The sequence below is a fragment of the Rosa chinensis genome, chromosome 7 (assembly GCF_002994745.2).
Source record: "Rosa chinensis cultivar Old Blush chromosome 7, RchiOBHm-V2, whole genome shotgun sequence".
Taxonomy (NCBI): domain Eukaryota; kingdom Viridiplantae; phylum Streptophyta; class Magnoliopsida; order Rosales; family Rosaceae; genus Rosa; species Rosa chinensis.
Genome location: NC_037094.1, coordinates 36,575,823 through 36,590,053, shown reverse-complemented (window position 1 = coordinate 36,590,053; position 14,231 = coordinate 36,575,823). Strand labels below are relative to the sequence as shown.

At 40.9% G+C, this 14,231-nt stretch overlaps 1 protein-coding gene across 2 annotated transcripts; it reads right to left on the bottom strand.

Annotated features, from left to right (window-relative positions):
• Window positions 1-334: 334 nt before the first annotated feature.
• Window positions 335-3,657, bottom strand: LOC112176321 (septin and tuftelin-interacting protein 1 homolog 1). Of its 2 annotated transcripts, none has more exons than XM_024314175.2 (2): window positions 3,466-3,657; window positions 335-3,344 (listed from the first exon to the last, which is right to left on the bottom strand). In XM_024314175.2, exon 2 carries the CDS (start codon window positions 3,254-3,256, stop codon window positions 632-634), a length of 2,625 nt encoding a protein of 874 aa, XP_024169943.1. In that variant the 5' UTR covers window positions 3,257-3,344; window positions 3,466-3,657; the 3' UTR covers window positions 335-631. The 2 variants fall into 2 exon arrangements, with proteins under 2 accessions (XP_024169943.1, XP_024169946.1); XM_024314178.2 differs by having other exon boundaries at window positions 335-3,341; window positions 3,487-3,657.
• Between the last annotated feature and the right edge of the window lie 10,574 nt (window positions 3,658-14,231).

Below are 14,231 nucleotides of genomic sequence, written 5' to 3'. Positions count from 1 at the left end.
TCTGAGAATTCAACCCATCCAATAACAACGAACAAAACTTCATACAAACAAAAAATCAAGCAGAGTGTACGCATTAATATATCCATATTAATAACAAATCATCAAGAACTGATCATGAATACTCCTACAGGTTTAGGCAAACCAAACACTGTGCTCAGAACATATAAACAAATTGACACTATGATACCTTCAATGGCATCACTGGGGGTCTCAAAACGCAGCCAAATACTCCACACATATGATCAGCCTTTCTAGTCGTGAAGCATCAAAAGAATGCACAACAAGAATTTTGAACAAGAGAGCCAATAAATTATATAGTGCGTAGAGAGGGAGCTGAACTCAAACATGATGAATATCAGTAGGCATTAAAATGAAAGCAGGGCATTGTCCTATGAGAATATGAAAATAATCAAAATGATTGATAAGTATGGTAGCACATGTATTCTACACAACCAGATTCTGGATGCAAAACTAAGCTGATGATTAAAAAAGTTACAGTCTGCAGTATCAATTCCATCCAAAGATAAGCTGCAAAACTATGAACAAGCTAACTTTTAATTTTTTGAACTCTGAGAGATGCATGCTGCATATGAAACCTACCAACTCCTCTCCACTTCTCAAAGATTCAGTGTCAGCGTCTTCTTGTAAGAGAAGTATTGTGCAGGTCAAGCAACTTCTCAAGGGATACAAGGGACCAAGTGTCCTCTGTTTGGGCATACACCTTTTGATTTAGAGAGTCAACTATTATGCTTACATTACCAAACCCGTATATCTGGTGGCCATTATGCGTCCTAGTAGGCTTAGGCCTAAATAGCAACCCATTCTGCTGTGCATGGGCTTCAATAACATCTTTCAGGGTCATCTCGTGACTACCACCATCAATATGGGCTGCGCCACCCAAATTTGCATGGGCCGCTGCTGCTTTTTGCTGTGCCTCAAATTGCCTTTGCTCAAGCACCCTGAGGTAGCTAATATTCTCTTTCAAACCAGGTTGAACCACCTCCATACCCTCAACAGCACGATTCATCATGTCAAGGCCACAATTAAGCTGATAGCGGATACTTTCATTTGCGTGAAGCTCTTCAGATATAAGTTCCTTCCAACCTTTATACCAATTCAAAACCTCTTCAAAGTTCGGGTTTGATATTAACCAGTGATATAAAACATGTAGCCACTTGGGGAAGAAAAACTTCTCCAACATATCTACCATTAGATGAATTGGAATAGCAGAAGCCCAACTCATGACCCAATTAAACTGATCAAGTCTCTGATCTGCAGGGTTTACTTGGAAGTCTTGCAAAACAAGCTGCAATTTGGGTACTATAAATCGATGCATTAGCTGTTCCCAACTTGCAGAATCGAAAACCTTTTTCCAAGGAGAGAGTATCGTATAAGCAGATCCATCACTGGGGTGCCATGCACCTAGAACATTACTCAACTTGTAGCGTATTGTGTGGTACACCTCCTCCAACTTGTGTCCTAATAGTGGTAGCCATGGATGCACCCAGACATGGATGGGAACTGTGTCCCGGTGAGGTTCCCAAAAGTCTACTGCCTCCTTCAATTTGGGGAAGACTACCATATCCACTATGCTATTAAGAACAGGAGCCGGCAGCAATTTCTCCCAAGACTCCAAAAAACGAAGCATGGGTTCAGGGTCCTTAGGCTGCCAAGTATTTACTCCAGCAATCCTCACAGCTGGTACCACAACCTCGGAAACCAATTGGGTATAAGGAGACATTGAAGAATCCCATATATCAAGGCACCGCTCATACTCCCCCTCCCCATGAAGTAAAGCCTTCCAGGTGGATACCACGTCCATTCCATGAGAGGGGTTCCGAAGAGGATCCCAACCTTGAAACATCCTGATAAACAAAGGGAGTGCAAAGGAACAGGCAATGCAAGCCAAGTTACATAACTTGTAGTCATCGGCATACCTCCTCTGCAGGTCACTGAAACTCTTTGCCAGAGAATCCAGCGTCAATATTCCCATGGCTTTCTCTTCTCCCAGTCGGTCCAACACAGTTGTGATATCATCCAAGCTATCCAAGTGCTGCTTCTGCATAGTCACCTCAGCTTCCAATCTCTCTTTCTCCTGGTTCAAGCTTATAGCAGTCTCTCTCTCATTCCTCAAATCCCTATCAATCTTTTGGATGTCAAGCTCAGCCATGTCAAGAATCAACCTCAAGTTGTGCTGTAGCTCAGGCATGGGAACATTTTCTTCCCTAGCCTTCTCCTCAGCATTCAAATTCTCCAAATTGGTCAAAACTCGTACTTGAGGTCCCCGCATATCAACCACCTTCTGCACAAAGACCTCGGCACCTTCTTCTTCTTTCTTGGCTAACAACTCCTTGGCAGATATATACCGCTCCTTGTTAGTCCTGCCGGCAACCATCTTCTTCCAGGAATTCCTCTTTTTGGTGGTGGCAGTAGCAGCCGGCAACTGCTTCTTGGGCTTTTCCTCATCCAATTCTTGCACACTGGGCTGTTTGGTTTCCTTGTAATCATTAAAACCCATACCCATGTTTTTTGGCCTCAACTTGGCTTCAATGGGGGCAAGAATTCCTTGCTGGTTCTTCCCAAGACCACCTCCTTTGTATCCCATTTTTGCAAGCATCTTCATCCCAATGCCTTTTGTGTGTTTCTCAAAGGCCCCCAAATCCCCATCCCCGCCGCTGATTGCTCCTTTAGATTCCAAATCTCTTTGAGACCGACTACTCTGCTGCTGCAATTTCATCTTTTCTTTCTCCTTGTGTCTCCTCTCAGCTCCCTCCTTTATCTTCTTCCCGAAGGCCGACGGCAGAAAACTGCTGTCATCTTCCTCATCATCATTGCCTACTGAATGATTGAATCCTAAACCACCAGTATTACCGAATCCTAAACCAGAATTATTGAACCCTAGACCAGAATTATTGAAGCCTAGACCAGAACCTGAAATAGCAGCAGGATCAATATCAGGCCTACTATCATCGCTCTGCTGCTTTAAATCGTTCTCGGCTTCCTGGTTGGGGACGACGACGCCGGTGGAGACAAAACTGACGGGCTTTGTGAAGTCGGCCTTTCGCTCTTTGCGACGTTTCCTGGAGCCGTCGTCTTCATCGTCATCGGAATCAGCGAACGAGCCGTAGAGAGCATCGTCTTTGGTCTGCACGCGCTTACTCTTGCGGTTTCGGTAATAGGCCTCGCCACCGATCCACTGGAGGTCCTCGTAATCGTTCTCCATTCCGAACCTCTCCATCTCCTGATAATCATCCATCGCCGGAGCCCTAACAATCACCGAAACTGAAAACCCTAAAAATTGAATTTGGTCGTCTTCTTCTTAATGCATCTATCCATCTATCAATCTGCATAAAACAAACAAATGAATTCAATAGAGATGTTTATATATGCTGCAAATGGCATAAGCAGATGACTTTCAAGAATCAGAGCAGAGATTGCAAAGTTGAAATAGAGAAAGGGAAAAACCTTGAAGCTTATGGGCGCCCCTTGAAGCTTCGAGAAACAGAAAGCCAAGAAGCCTCTTGGTTCTTTGAATCTCTTTCTCTGATTTTCTCACCCTCGGCTGCGATTCTGTTGTAGACTGCGGAAACAAGAAGATGAGACCGCTGCGTCTCGACTCAAACCCCAATTTTTTTTTCTGTTGTGCGATTATTTAAATTCATTCTATGATGACTGAGATATCAACAATTAGACACTTTGATACTTAGTTCTTAAAAGATGATAATTTGATATTTGAACTTTGACTTCTATTATTATTAATATTTATGTATAAAAATAAAAATAAAATTTGCCTTATCATCGATCCTGGGTCTTCATCATTTTTTGCGTCTGAGAGAAAATGAATATGAATTAATATTTTTAGATTATGTTGAAGATAACATAATTGAATTTGATGTATGAAAAATTTAGTCGTCATGATTTGAACACTTACGAGACTACTTCTGATGGATTTGACATAATTCAGTGGATTAGTCTCGTGAGTGTTCAAATCACGATTACTATATTTTTTAATTATTTCATCTTCAACATAGCCCTTAAGCATTAATTCATATCCATAAAATGATGAATAACGACTATATATATATATATATATATATATATATATATATATATATACACGCACAAATCCTATCCAGAGAGAACCTCCGCTTTGAAATTAACGTGTGAAGTTCGAGTTTTGGATCACTTTTCGGTCGCATATCCACATCTCGACCGTTCAATTTTTAAGCACTAGTGTATAGATCATCTCTGCAGATTTTAAGTCAAATTGATGATCGTTAAGGCATTGATAACTGCTTTAAAGTTGGTACGGTTCAGGTTGACAAATTCAGTTCATCCATTGGTTTAAGCGAGTTAGATACCTTAACGATCATCAATTTGGCTGAAAATTTGCAGAGATGATCTATACAGTAGTACCTAAAAACTGAACGGTCGAGATGTGGATATGCGACCGAAAAGTTACCAAAAACTCGAACTTCACACGTTAATTTCAAAGCGGAGCTCCTCTCTGGATCGAATCTGTGTGTGTGTGTGTGTGTGTGTGTGTGTATATATATATTCTAAATTGTAAAAGTAAATGGAGATTGGAATGGTCTACTCATTTCATTTCATAGTCCCTTTATATAGGGAAGAAATTACAACGGAAATAATGTTTACAATTATGATATTAAATACTGATATTGATCTATCTTTTATGCTAATTGATTGGTAATCACTGATTCCTTGATTCCCTCTTCGTCAGTTACTTTGACGAAGGCACATAATATGTTTTTCCTTTGACACTCCCCCTTGTGCCAAGTCAAAGACGCAATGGTGCATAAGTTGTTGCCTCACTAAAAACCTTGCCAAGTAACAATAAAAACCCTGTGGGACAAAAAAAAAAACTTGGTCGAAGGAAAAGAGCACAACGCACCTTCTACATTTGAGAATGACATGTGTGTGTTAGACTCCCCCTGATACTTACATTAATCAAGGGAGCTTGGAAAGTCTTCGCATTCCTATGCTTTTCACATGTTTCTCGAATATGGCCTTAGGCAATGATTTGGTGAACAAATCTGCCACATTCTCCTCAGACTTTACTTGATTCACTTGAATCTTGAGGAGGGCCTGTTGTTGCTGATTGTAGAAAAACTTCGGCGATATGTGTTTTGTATTATCACCCTTGATATATCCTATCTTCATCTGTTCGATGCAAGCTGCATTATCTTCATAAATACAAGTAGGCTCTTCAGTGGTAGAACTCAAACCACTCGTCCCTCGAATATGTGTGATGATAGCTCTTAACCATACACACTCACGAACCGCCTCATGTAGGGCGATGATCTCTGAGTGGTTCGAGGAGGTAGCCACAAGGGTTTGCTTGGTTGATCTCCAAGATATCGCCGTGTTCCCAATGGTAAATACATAACTAGTTTGGGAACGACCTTTATGTGGGTCAGAGAGATACCCAGCATCAGCAAAACCAACCAAAACATCATTTGGCGTTTTGGTGTAGTGTGTGGCACTTTCACCATCAATATTTCCTTCAGGGATTGCAGTTCCATCTGCGGTCCCTCTTGTCTCTCTGTAGGGAAAGAACAGTCCCAAGTCAATGGTTCCTTTTAGGTATCTGAAAATATTCTTGATACCATTCCAGTGACGCTGCGTTGGTGCTGAGCTAAATCTAGCTAACAAGTTCACTGAGAATGCAATGTCTGGTCGAGTACATTGGGCTAAGTACAATAATGCGCCTATTGCACTTAGGTAGGGAATTTTAGCTCCCAACACCTCTTCGTCATCTTCCTTCGGACGAAATGGATCTTTCTTTGCATCCAAACTTCGACCGATCATAGGAGTGCTAGCAGGATGCGCTTTGTCCATGTTAAATCGCCTGAGCATCTTTTGGACATACGCAGACTGGTGGATTAGTATTCCACAAACTCGGTGTTCTAGTTCAAGGCCTAGACAGAATCGAGTTTTCCCAAGATCCTTCATCTCAAATTCGGATATCAAGTAGCTCGCGGTTTCTCTTATTTCATCAAGAGTACCTATTATGTTCATATCATCGACATATACTGCTACAATTGCAAATCCGGAACTTGTTTTCTTTATGAATACGCAGGGGCATAGTTCATCGTTCTTATATCCCTTCCCAATCAAGTAGTCACTTAGACAGGTATACCACATCCGCCCAGATTGTTTCAATCCGTAAAGTGAGCGTTTCAACTTAATTGCAAACGCACTCTGTGGTTTAGAGTCACTTGACTTGGGTAATGTAAGGCCATCAGGCACTTTCATATATATCTCTGAATCTAGATCCCCATAGAGATATGCAGTCACCACATCCATAAGCTGCATTTCCAGTCCTTCGGAAACTACTAGGCTAACTAAGTAGCGAAACGTTATAACGTCCATTACGGGAGAGTATGTCTCCTCATAGTCAATTCCAGGGCGTTGGGAGAAACCTTGTGCCACAAGGCGAGCCTTGTACCTCCTTGTACCTCAGGACTTCATTCTTCTCATTACGCTTTCTAACAAAGACCCATTTATGTCCTACAGGCTTTACACTTGGTAGGGTTAGCACTACCGGGCCAAATACCTGTCTCTTTGTCAGAGAATCTAACTCTGCCTGGATTGCTTCTTTCCATTTAGGCCAATCTGCTCTTTGTTGACATTCTGCAACAGAGCGTGGTTCGATATCATCGTGCTCTATGATTTCTTGAGCAACAGTGTATGCAAATACATCATCAATGTGTATGGAAGATCTTTCTATCAACTCATACGCACTCTCATAATCCATTGAGATTTCTTTGTTCTCTGGAATCATTTCAAACATCGGAGCATCCTCCAGTATTGATTCATGGACATAGCTATAATCAGAGACAATCTCATGAGAGGGATTCTCTACATTGATGATTAATGGATCGGTTTGTGCCTTACTCGCCCTCTTCTTCCTTGGGTGAGTGTCAATCGAACCTAGTGGCCTCCCCCTCTTCCTTTGAGGAGCCACGGCCTCAACCATACCTCCACTAAGTGTGGTTGTAGTGCCTCTATTTGCAGCATCGTGCCCCTTGTTGGGGACTTCTAACCTTGCAGGCACATTTGCAGCTGGTATATGTGATCTCGTCACTTTTGCGATATCAGAAAACGCATCAGGCATCGAATCTGCTACGTTTTGAAGATCGATTATTCTTTTCACTTCACTTTCACATTGTGAAGTGCGGGGATCAAAATGAGATAGAGTGGGAACAAACCACGAAAATTCCTGTCGTTCCCTTGGAAAATCCTTTTTCCTATCTCCCCCTAACGACGAGAAGACTGTCTCATCAAAGTGACAATCCGCAAATCGAGCGGTAAAGAGATCGCCTGTCAAGGGTTCCAAATAGCGGATAATCGTTGGAGATTCGTATCCAACATAAATACTTAATCGTCTCTGAGGACCCATTTTAGTGCGCTGTGGGGGCGCAATAGGCACATATACGGCGCAACCAAATATGCGTAAGTGTGAAATGTCAGGCTCATATCCAGTTACCAACTGGTACGCAGAAAATGGTTGGCTAGCAGTGGGTCTGAAACGAATGAGTAAAGCTGCGTGCAATATTGCATAACCCCATGCAGATATAGGCAAGTTGGTGCGCATAACCAATGCCCTAGCCACCATCTGTAGCCTTTTGATGGTGGCTTCTGCGAGACCATTTTGTGTATGCACATGGGGTACAGGATGCTCTACATCGATCCCAATAGACATGCAATAATCATCAAATGCTTTTGATGTAAACTCTCCAGCATTATCAAGCCTTATAGACTTGATAGGGTGATCAGGGTGGTGAGCCCTTAAGCGTATAATCTGTGCTAGGAGTTTTGCAAATGCAGCATTTCTTGTGGACAATAAAACGACATGTGACCAGCGTGTCGAGGCATCCACCAGAACCATAAAGTACTTGAATGGTCCGCATTCTGGATGGATAGGTCCACAGATGTCTCCTTGTATCCTTTGTAAGAATGGAATATTTTGTTTTGTATCTTTAGCATAGGAAGATCTCGATCCTGTTTTTGCTAAAGAGCAGGCTTTGCAAAACGAGCGATGTGCCTTTGAAATAGTCAATGAGGCATAATGGGAGGGAGGTAGTGCTTCTGGTACTTTAGAATGTAATGGTTGTATTTGAGCAATACGAGGACCGACACCTTTCAGTGTGGCGGATTTTTCTCCCATTTTATTTTTCACTCGAAAGAAGGGATGTCCGTGTGAGTTTTTCAAAATGCGGATCATCATGTCACGACCAGGGTGCCCTAAGCGGTCATGCCAAAGCCTGTATGAGTCAGTGTCCCACATTTCATTGTTGGTGACAACATATGATTCAATGATCCGAATCGTAGTGAGGTACAGTCCACTAGATTGACTCATAAGTTTCTCTAAAATGCGTTTCCTTCCACATTCATTAGAGGTAATATAAAGGTATTCAATTCCATTCTCACAGTGTGTTTCTACATGATAACCGTTGGCACGAATATCTTTGAAACTTAACAAGGTTCGATTAGCTCTAGGTGCATATAGAGCGTCTGTGACTTTAAATGTTGTGCCATTAGGCAGCAAAAAATTGGCAGTTCCTCGCCCTTTTATTACTTGTGATGATCCAATCATCGTAGTCACAGAGGAATTAAAGGCTATTAATTCAATAAATAATTGCCTATTCCTTAATATGGTGTGGGTAGTCCCACTATCAACTAAGCACTCGATTTCTCCTCGATTCATTCCTACAAATAAATGGGATATATTATTAATTTTGAAAATATAACTCATATTCTTTAGAGCATGACTATTTTAGTAGAATGATAAAAAAATTTTTTTTTTTTTAATAATAATTTTTTTTTTCTAGATGTATTGCTTTACATCTTTATAGTGCTTTTTCGAACCATGTGAATATGTGTGTTACATAAAAATCGAATAAATTCAATGCTTCAGAATAAAATCCGAAATTTATTAATAAGCCAACGATAATCAAATCAAGGTCTTATTCAGAAATCTAATTCAAACAATTATTGAAATAAACTTTAAGACTACGTAATAGTCTAATTAAAAAAAAATGAGGCATTATGCCTTCACAACTGTGTTTGGAAAATAGAATAAATAAAGCAGATCAGTCAAAATCTGAAGCATCCATTGACTGAGCAAGTTCCTTGTTGCCATTGAAGTCTGCAATTGTGAGGTTGACATCTGGGTCATTGCCTCCTTCTTCCATATAGTGAGCCTCTTGTTCTTGAGACTCCTTATTCCTCTTGTAATTGGCTGCTACTCTGTTGCTTGCTTGACAGTTCTTGTACCAATGCCCCATGACTCCACACCTATAGCATGGTTCATTGCCAACTCTACCCTGTTTGACTGAAGGGTTCTTAGGTGCCCTTTGCACCTTGTTTCCATGACCACTAGGGCCAGCACCACCATCTCTGCGCCATACATTGGGAGGGCCTCCACGGCCCATACCAGGACCCCCACGTCCCTTGCCACGTGGTGCATTGTTGCCACGTGGGTAGGGATCAACACGTCCAACCCTCTTTTCATTGGGATTCTTTCCACCTTTGACTTTGCCATAATTAGCCTCAGGAATTTTTTTTGTCCCAACGGGTCTGGCATTGTTGCTCAAAAGAACCTCATTGTGCCTCTCAGCCACTTGCAGTAGGTTGATCAGTTTATTGAAGGTTGTGATTCTTTTATTATCATACTCCAGCCTATACTGGTTCGCTAGTATAATTGCTGAAGTAGGAAAGGTGGAAATAGTCTTTTGGATCATATCATCTTCTGTGAGTTCCTTTCCACAGAAATTTAGACGTGCCTTTAGGCGCAACATGTCTTTGTTGAAGTCATTGACCCTTTTGTAGTCAAGCAAGCGGATTTCATTCCACTGAACAGTCAATTCTGGGAGCAAGGTGTCATGAATGTTCCCAAAACGTCCCTTAAGGGCATCCCACAATTCTTTGGGTGTCTTCAACTGGAGGTATTCCCAGCGTAGGCTAGGATCAATATGTCGCCTTAAAAACATTAAGGCGTTTGCTTTTACCTTATCAGACAGTCCATCGTCTTTGGGGTCAGTGGTAGTTTTGATGGTGACAGTGTATTCTTTTGCCACAAATGCGGTTTCTACATCGGAAACCCAACGGTGGTACTCAAGTCCTTCTGAGTCCAAAATGTCAAATTCAGGTCGAGTTGGATCAGCCATCTACATCAACAAGAGAGAAGATATAAATTACGCAGTCACAAAAGACATCCACGTGTATTATTTTCCAAACAATATGAATTAGATTTCAAGACCAAGATTCGTAATGGTCACACATTTTTTTTTTTCGATGCTATGTGAAAATACTTTATCACAGTAATGTTGTGTGTATAAATGCGCATGAATTTTCATTATCATGGCAAAGCAGAATTGTATATGTTGTATTACAAAAATAACTATAACACATTTAATAATAAAACATAGCATAAATAAAAATAAATGACATGGCTTGTTCAAAATTTTACATATATACAACAAATTATATACTACATATAGCAAGAATATATCATGCATAACATAAAATACAAATGAGAGCATAATATAAAGGCATGCTTAGGAATAATTTATATAAGGATAAATCATGTTTAAAGGTAATTATATAAAACATAAAAACAAGGCATGCTTAAAATGATCAAAATTATCTAATTAAACATGCGTAATAACAAAATATAAAGGTATAAACAATAAGGTATAAAGCATGCTTAAACATAGAAAATATAAATAAAATTCACATGCTTTAGATTCCACGAATATATATATCACATATATAACAAGCGATAAAATAGCATGCTCAAAAATAAAAAAAAATTCTAATGATAAATAATTAAATATACCATAATATGAAAATAAAAGAGAACATACTTGGTTTCGAGAAAAACAATCCTAACGCACGCGCGTGTTGATGAAGGCGTGCGATGTTTGTATGCTTGAGAAAAATTGGGCCGCTTCCTCTCTCTTTTGAGCCTTGTTTTTTTTCTTTTTTTTTCTTTTTTTCTGGGCCGCAGGGCCTGTTTTGTTTTGTTTTTTTTTTTTTTCTGTTTCTGTTTTTTTTTTCTCTGGGCCTTCTGTTTTCTGAGCTTTCTGTTTTTTTTTCTTTTCGTTTCAGGGCCTGCTCCCCCTTTTTTTTTTTTTTTTTTTTTTTTTTTCAGGGCCCTTTTTTTTCTCTTTCTGGGCCGGGTCCTTACTTCGGCCCGAGTTGCCCCTTTTTTTTTCTTCTTCTTCTTCTTCTTCCTCCGGCTTTCCTTCCTTCTGGTGTAGGAGCCGGGCTGTTACGTCGTTTGCGATCTGTGGTTGCGGCGACAGTGGGGAGCGACGGTGGACTGGAAGCGCAGAGATGGGCTGCTGAAGGCTGCAAAGGTGCTGGGTTGGTGCAGATCACGGGTTAGGAGGCGCTGTGGCAGATGGGTTGTGCAGTGAAGGCGGGCCGCTGCAAGATGGTCTGCGACTGGGCTGCAGACGGGGATGCAAGGGTGCTGCCAGGCGAGGCTAGGCTGATGAACAGCGATGAATCCGATCTGGGTCTGATGAAGGACTCGCCGCTTGGAGAACGTGCAGGCAGATGCGCATAGGCTGGGCTGCAAGGTAGATGTGCGCTGCTGCTGTCCGGAGGAGGATCGGGCAGCCAGTCTGGACGATGATTGGCTGTGCTCTGGGTTGGGTGTGGAGAGCAATTGGCTGGCCGGTCTGTGGAAGGGAGCTGAGGCTGTGCGCGCGGAGGGATGGCCGTGGAGGCTGCTGCAAACTTTTTCTTCTTTAGGGTTTGGGTTTTTTTTTCTTGGCTATTTGCTCTGAGCGTGCTGATAACGTGTAAAAGTAAATGAAGATTGGAATGGTCTACTCATTTCATTTCATAGTCCCTTTATATAGGGAAGAAATTACAACGGAAATAATGTTTACAATTATGATATTAAATACTGATTGATCTATCTTTTATGCTAATTGATTGGTAATCACTGATTCCTTGATTCCCTCTTCGTCAGTTACTTTGACGAAGGCACATAATATGTTTTTCCTTTGACATAAATATCAATTTTATCTTTATATTTAACTAAAAAATTAATAGAAGTACCAAATTGTCAAACAGTGCCTAAGTTTAGGTATCAAATTGTCCTCTTTTAGAGACTAGGTACTAAAGTGTCTAATTGGCCATAGCCCAAGTACCATGGAAGGAATTTACATTTTTTATTTTTTTTAATACAATGGGGGTCGGATTATTTAGAAGAAAAAAAAAATTTAAATACACACCCCTAATCACTTAATACACATCCCTATTATTTTATATTTCAAATTGGATTTTGTAGGTAGGTTAAATAACCAAAACATACATCTATGCATTAGAAGAAGAAAAAAATAGTCATATTTTCCTTATATTATTCTATTTATGTATAAATAGTTAGATAAACACAACAAATTTCTATACATGGCCTCCCAATTTAATACAAGAATAAAGTTAGAAACTATCTAATTTAATTTTTCCTTAAATAAATTATAATTAGATGAGGTTAGAGACCATAATATTTAGAATTTCAAAATCAATATTTTTTTAAAAAAATCGCTTTACTCCCATTTTTTAGTTAATTTCCTTTTTTGTTCTAAGAGTTATGATTAATCAATTTATTTTCTAATATAAAACATCATAGGTGATAAAATTTTGTAATTCTTAATTTGTTTGGCCCCTCTAATGACAACTATTTAGTTCCGCCACTATGGAGAAACTACTGGTATAGTTTTGGTTGAATATTCAACTCATAATTTTATACTTGATTAATATGGTGTTTGGTGGATGAGAGCTCAAATAACACAAAGCCTATTTATATGCATCTATTTAAAGGAAACAATAATAAATCTTTATGGATTTCTTAATAACTAACACAAGTAATCAATATGGTCTTTTTAGTTTTTGCAATCTCTGTTTGAATAAACCTGAGTTGATATATCAATTTTCTCCCCTAAAAAACCCTAGCCGCACCTAAGCGAGAGAGAGGAAACTAGCTCACCAAAACACTAAGTTGGTTGCATGGAGGATGTCGACGAGATGGCAGTGCGCCTGGCTGCATCCTTGGGATTGGTGGATGCACGTCGGCCAGTAGACTTGCGGCCTTCTCGTGGTGAAGGACTACGTCGATCACAGACGTACCTTGTGGGGAAACTTCTGACAGCCAGAGCGTTCAACAAGAGATTCTTTATGGGGATGTTCCGGCGAGCATGGCGGCTGAATGGTCGATACACCGTCCAGGAGCATGATGACCGTTTTCTCTTCACCTTGTCGGACCCAATTGATTGTAACCGGATTCTCTGGGGTGGTCCATGGGGTTTTGATAGGGATCCGGTGGTTTTGGCACCATATGATGGAGTTGGAACTATCAAAGATGTGCCGCTTAATACACTTTCTTTCTGGATCAAGGTGCGTGGACTACCGCCAGACTTTCATACAGATCGCTGTCTTAGGAGGATCGGCAGTGCCATAGGTCGGTTTGTGCAGAAAGACACCACAGAGTTTGCTGCAGGAAGAATCCAGATTCGGGTTGAGATGGACCTGCTGCAGCCTATCATCTTTCGGTGTAGCTTCACGGTAGATGATGGTATTGTAGTGGATTTGGAATTCTTCTTCGAAAATTTGTATGGGCAGTGCAAGGATTGTGGACTTGTCACTCATGTTGGCTTACCGTGTTCGGAAACTCCTTTACCGGCAGAGCTGCAAACTGATACTCCTTTAGCACGTCGAAATCTGGAGCGTGCTTTGAACCAAGTAGGAGTGATACAGCCGGCTGGGCCAATGTTGGTTTTTGGGGCACAGCATACCCCCAGATTGGGTTAGAGAGGTTTCTACCGACTGTTAAACCTAAAGTGAGGAAAGAAATATGTCGGAGGCCTTCTGTTGGCAGTGGAGATGGTAGCTCTGTGGTGCAGACAGACTCAAATGCGACGGAGCTTGATGGTGGTAGTGAGCCAAAGTCTGATGGCTCAGGTAAGGGGACATTTGGAGCAACCAGTTCGATAGATCATGCACCGAATCCTTCAATGCATTCTCCTGGTCGTGGAATGCGTCGTAAGCGTGTGGATGAGGATGGGATTTCTCCAAAGAAAATGAGATTGAGCTTGGCAGTTGGACGAACTAATCTGGATGCTATGACCATGGGTTTGTGCAATGTGAAGCCGGCCGAGAAGGTATACAAGAAGAGAGGTAGGCCGAAAGGTACA